The 5346-nt window shown below is 63.7% G+C and overlaps 1 protein-coding gene across 1 annotated transcript in view; it reads left to right on the forward strand.

Annotated features, from left to right (window-relative positions):
* Nucleotides 1–3511, forward strand: part of MGAT4B (alpha-1,3-mannosyl-glycoprotein 4-beta-N-acetylglucosaminyltransferase B) — a gene marked incomplete at its 5' end in the record, with an annotated part of 4680 nt that extends 1169 nt beyond the window's left edge. Inside the window, 12 exon segments of the mRNA XM_014587478.1 lie at nucleotides 47–180; nucleotides 520–566; nucleotides 793–906; nucleotides 1091–1166; nucleotides 1252–1366; nucleotides 1576–1706; nucleotides 1858–1965; nucleotides 2061–2254; nucleotides 2579–2657; nucleotides 2738–2825; nucleotides 2913–3025; nucleotides 3101–3511. Of these exon segments, the coding sequence (XP_014442964.1) occupies nucleotides 47–180; nucleotides 520–566; nucleotides 793–906; nucleotides 1091–1166; nucleotides 1252–1366; nucleotides 1576–1706; nucleotides 1858–1965; nucleotides 2061–2254; nucleotides 2579–2657; nucleotides 2738–2825; nucleotides 2913–3025; nucleotides 3101–3124 (1223 nt within the window).
* Nucleotides 3512–5346: the final 1835 nt, after the last annotated feature.

The following is a 5346-nucleotide window of genomic DNA, read 5'->3' on the forward strand; positions in this document are numbered from 1 at the left end:
GGGCGGGGCGCGCAGAGCCCAGGCCCACCCCCCCTCGCCCCTGCAGTGTCGGTGGTCATGGGCATCCCGAGTGTGCGGCGCGAGGTGCACTCGTACCTGACAGACACGCTGCACTCGCTCATCTCCGAGCTGAGCCCGCAGGAGAAGGAGGACTCCGTCATCGTGGTGCTGATCGCGGAGGCGAGTGGGCCGGCGGCGCGGCGGGGGGACAAAGGAAGACTCGTGGCGCGAAGTAACAAGGGATATTCCAGAGGACAGTGCTGTCGGAAATTCATCCGGGTCATTGACAAAGTGGTCACGGTGGAAGGTTTAGAAGGGTTCCAGTGCCCCTTAGGGAGATGCGGTGACAGGACCGCACTGGGGCCTGGCTCTGTGTCGCCCCATAGCGCTCTCAAACACCTGCGCTCCCAGGCCAGCCTTGCGAATGCCTGGAGGCACGCTTGAAGCCCGCCCTCCACCCCTTCCTCCAGGCCTTTGAGGTGGCCCTGGGCTAAGGGAGGGCCCTTGGTCTCCCCGCAGACTGACCCGCAGTACACTTCAGCAGTGACAGACAACATCAAGGCCTTGTGAGTACTGGCCGGAGGGGAAGGCCCGGAGGGGGAGGCCCCGGGCTTCCTCCTGTGGGGAGGGGCTTCCCCTGTCTGGTGACTGGGGTATGGAGCCCTGCTGCTGTGGCTGGGTTTGGAGGGCGTGTGTGTCAGGGGCATCTGCCAGTGAGCCCTAAGGACAGGGCGTGGTTGGCCTCCCCCCAAGTCCCTGGAGGCTGCACACCCACTGGGTCCCTGTCCCCAGGTTCCCCACGGAGATCCATTCCGGGCTCCTGGAAGTCATCTCCCCTTCCCCCCACTTCTACCCTGACTTCTCTCGCCTCCGCGAATCCTTCGGGGACCCCAAGGAGAGAGTCAGGTACTCGTCCTCCCTGTGCCCAGCAGCCCGCACACTGGGCTTGGAGTCCAGCCACGCGCCTCCAGGCCAGGCCTTGACTTCCCGTGCAGGCCCCTCGTGGGGGTGGGGCAGGGCCTCCCACTCAGGGGCTTCTGTTGGTAGCCATGCTGGAGGGGGTCTGAGCGGAGGCCCCGCCTGCCGGCAGGTGGAGGACCAAGCAGAACCTCGACTACTGCTTCCTCATGATGTACGCGCAGTCCAAGGGCATCTACTACGTGCAGGTCAGCCTGGGCCTGGCCACAGCTGGGGGGCCTACCCTGCCTGGCGCCCGCCTGAGCCCCGGCCCCTTCTGCCCGCCCCGAGCAGTTGGAGGACGACATCGTGGCCAAGCCCAACTACCTGAGCACCATGAAGAACTTTGCCCTCCAGCAGCCCTCGGAGGACTGGGTGATCCTGGAGTTCTCCCAGCTGGGCTTCATTGGTGCGTCCCACTAGCTCCCGTCTGTCCTGACTAGGCCCTACCCGGAGCACCAGCTGCAGCCCCACCAGCCCTGCAATCGGGTGCCTGGGCTCCCCACCCCTGCCCACCCCTGCCTGCCCCTGGTGCCCACACCTGCTGAAGCCCACCCGGCGCCGTGGGGATTAGAGGAGGGCAGCACCGCCCACTCAGCACCTACCCCGCCCACCCAGGGAAGATGTTCAAGTCGCTGGACCTGAGCCTGATTGTGGAGTTCATCCTCATGTTCTACCGGGACAAGCCCATTGACTGGCTGCTGGACCACATCCTCTGGGTGAAAGTCTGCAACCCCGAGAAGGACGCGGTGAGCGGGGTGGGGGGGGCCTCCTGGGGTGCGGGCTGGCTGACCTGCCCTGGGGCTGCCCTGGGTGGCGGGGCTGAGCCCCAGGGCTGCATTCCCACGTGGGGCTGCCCTGGGTGGCGGGGCTGAGCCCAAGGGCTGCATTCCCATGCAGAAGCACTGTGACCGGCAGAAGGCCAATCTGCGGATCCGCTTCAAGCCGTCTCTCTTCCAGCACGTGGGCACTCACTCCTCGCTGGCTGGCAAGATCCAGAAGCTGAAGGTGGGCGGCGCCGTGTGGCAGAGCTGCCTGGCCAGGGCTGGGAAGGGCGGGGCAGGGAGTGGGCCCATGCTGCAGGCTTGCCTCCTCTGCTGCAGGACAAGGACTTTGGGAAGCAGGCGCTGCGGAAGGAGCATGTGAACCCGCCGGCCGAGGTGAGCACAAGCCTGAAGACGTACCAGCACTTCACCCTGGAGAAGGCCTACCTGCGCGAGGACTTCTTCTGGGCCTTCACGCCTGCTGCCGGGGACTTCATCCGCTTCCGCTTCTTCCAGCCGCTGCGCCTGGAGCGGTCAGTGCCCGCCAGGGTGCCCTGGGAGGGGCAGGGCGGCCCCCAGGCCGAGAGGCTCCCACTTTTCCTAGCATGCAGGCCCTTCACAGCCTCAGCAAAGCCTAACCCCAGCACACCTGTTCTCCCAGGCAGGGGGGCTCCCAGCAGGGGCTCCCTTGCAGCACCCATGGGAGCTCAGTAGCAGGGCCGTCACTGGCCTCTGTGGCTGTCCCCGGCCCCCCCTGCCTGTGTCCCCACCCAGGCCTGCCCTTCCTCTGCCCCAGGGCAGTGCGTCTGGGACATGCCCCCGCCCCCGCCACAGCTCACAGGCCTGCCTGGCCGTAGGTTCTTCTTCCGCAGCGGGAACATCGAGCACCCAGAGGACAAGCTCTTCAACACGTCAGTGGAGGTGCTGCCCTTCGACGTGAGTGTGGTCGGGGCGGGTGTTCACCGAGGCCTGACCCTCCCCGGCCATCAGCTTCAGTTCCCTGATTTCGCCCCCAGAATCCCCAGTCAGACAAGGAGGCCTTGCAGGAGGGCCGACCAGCCACCCTCCGGTACCCGCGGAGTCCAGACGGCTACCTCCAGATCGGTGAGTCGCGCTTGGGGTGGGGGTCGGGTTTGGGGGCCAGTTGGGCTTGGGAGCCCACCAGCCCCCGCTCAGTGCTGCCTCCCCCAGGCTCCTTCTACAAGGGCGTTGCAGAAGGCGAGGTGGACCCTGCCTTTGGTCCCCTGGAAGCTCTGCGCCTCTCCATCCAGACGGACTCGCCAGTGTGGGTCATTCTCAGCGAGGTGAGGTGGGCAGACAGGACAGGGCAGGGCTGGGCGGGTGCTGAGCCCCACTGACCCCAAGTCTGACTCTTCCAGATCTTCCTGAAGAAGGCAGACTGAGCCGAGCCCTCTGCAGTGCGCTGCAGCCGCCTCGAGGCCCACGTTTCCGGGGTCCCATCACTGCTGCCCCTGGAGGGCCAGGCACAGCCACCCCGGCTCTGGCCACCTGGGGTCGCCGCTGGCCCGGAGTCCCCAGGAGCTGGTGCTGCCCCAGGGATAGGCAGGGGCCACACAGTGCCTGAGGGCGGTGCCGCTGCCGGACTGTCCCGCACCGCAGGCCCCTCGGCCGGCGTTTCAGGAGCTTTCAGGCGCCACCCTGGGCGCGAACACTGGAATGCATAAACTACTTTCTGTGCTGTGTTTTTTATTCTTGGATACATTTGATTTTTCACGTAAGTCCACATATACTTCTCTAAGAGTGTGGCTTGTAATAAAGGGTTACTGAAGCGTGCGCCTCCATGTGCATGCTGGGAGCTGGACAGACACCTCACGACGCCGAGCCTGCGAGGGGGTTCTGGCCTGTGCCTGGAAAAGCCTTGCTGAGCCTGCAGCCGTGGGGAAGCCTGGGAGCAGGCCTCGGGTGCGGCCTCCTCACCTTGGATGTGGGCGTGCGTGTCCCCCCCACCCCAACAATATGGCAGGTCCTCATCAGCATGGGGAGCCAGCCCAGAGCCGGGCATCAAAAACCGTCCCTGCCCTGTGAGCACCCCTGTGGGCACAGCTGACCCCCGACTGCCTGTTACCGGGCCTTCTCCGGTACCTCCAGCTGAGGGTGGTCCGCAGCCTCGTTCCCCTCTGCGGGTCTCAGTGCTGTCCTGGTCAGGGTCCTCAAGTTCTGCTGATTCCTGACACGTTAGGGTCTCCCACCCACCCCAGGGCCTTTGCACAACTGCTGTCCTCGCTCTGAAAGTGTTTTTCTTCTGCAGGCTTAGCTAAGTCACGTCTGCAGGGGGGTTTGTTCAGCCTGGGACAGAGTGCTGACAGCAGAAAGGCCCCTGCCCTTGTCCAGGTAGAGACCACAGGCTCTAATGGCAGGAAGGCAAGGACTGGGTGAGGTGGCAGTAGGTCACTGCAGGGGGCCTTGGGAGGAAGGCGAGCTCAGCACAGGGGAGCTGGGGCTTGAACTCTTGCAGTAAATGGCTTCCCAGCAGGTCCTGTGCCCTTAAGGCTGAAAGTGCGATGGGGGAAGGACCCAGCGCGTGTCCGATCTCAAGAATCCCTTTTTCGGGATCCAGCAGTTAGTGTAATGGCTATGTCGCTGGACTCCCACGTAGTCGACCACGGTTAGCATCCCGGACCCAGTGTCTTAAACTCATGCCGGGCGCGTGTGCGTGCGTGCCCAAGATCCCGAGAGGAGAATGGAGAAGGGATTGCGGCGTGGCCATCCCCCCTGGGGGGTGATTTCTCGCTTTCTGTCTCTCTCTCTCTCTCTCTGTCTGGCGAGCGCATGCACCCTATAGCGAAAATCTCTCAAAAAAAAAAAAAAAAAAGCCTTTTTCTAAATTTCATTATTACTATTAAGAGAGGTTTTTGCTATAGGATGTGTGCGCTTGCTGGAGAGACAGAGATAGTGAGAAACCACCACCACCACCACCACCACCAGGGGGGATGGCCACACTGCAATCCCTTCTCCATTCTCCTCTGGGGATTTTGGGCACACACACATGCTCCTGTGTGTTTTAGGCTGCTGGGTCTGAGACTTGAACAGTCAACTCTGTGGTGTGTTGGTCCCATATTATTAATATGACTTTAGAAAACTCGCTATAGGGCAAGTGTCTTCCCAGAGAGAGAGAGAAAAAAAGGAAAGTGAGAAATCAAGGCAGCCAGTCCGGGGCTTGAACCATGGTCGTCCTTGTACGAGTCCAGCGCCTCAAGCACCGCTCTGCCTACTTGTCCGGAGTCCTCTTTCCTTCTCAGCCTCATCCACGCCGCCCCCAGGAAGCCCACCAGATTGCTACCACCTGGCACTGGGTTCCTCCAGGTCCCGCTCCCACTCCGCGCGTCCACCTCCGACCAAGAGAATGCAGCCAGGGTGGGTCACAGGGACTTTAATCAGAGACGGGGTGCAGAGGCAGGCACCCTCCCCCACGCTCCTGGAGGCTCCAGCTCCGCCGACCGGCGTCCTCGGTCTAGGCCCTCGGCGTCCCGAGCCCCCGGAGGAGCGCGGCGCGCAGCGCGGCGGGGAGGAAATGGACGAGCAGGCCGAGCGCGGCCAGCAGCACCAGCAGCCAGAGCGCGCCGGCGCTCGCGTACAGCGGGGCCAACCTGCGGGCGGCACTCAG

Source organism: Tupaia chinensis, unplaced genomic scaffold, assembly GCF_000334495.1.
Source record: "Tupaia chinensis unplaced genomic scaffold, TupChi_1.0 Scaffold000214_1, whole genome shotgun sequence".
In the NCBI taxonomy this organism is placed as follows: domain Eukaryota; kingdom Metazoa; phylum Chordata; class Mammalia; order Scandentia; family Tupaiidae; genus Tupaia; species Tupaia belangeri.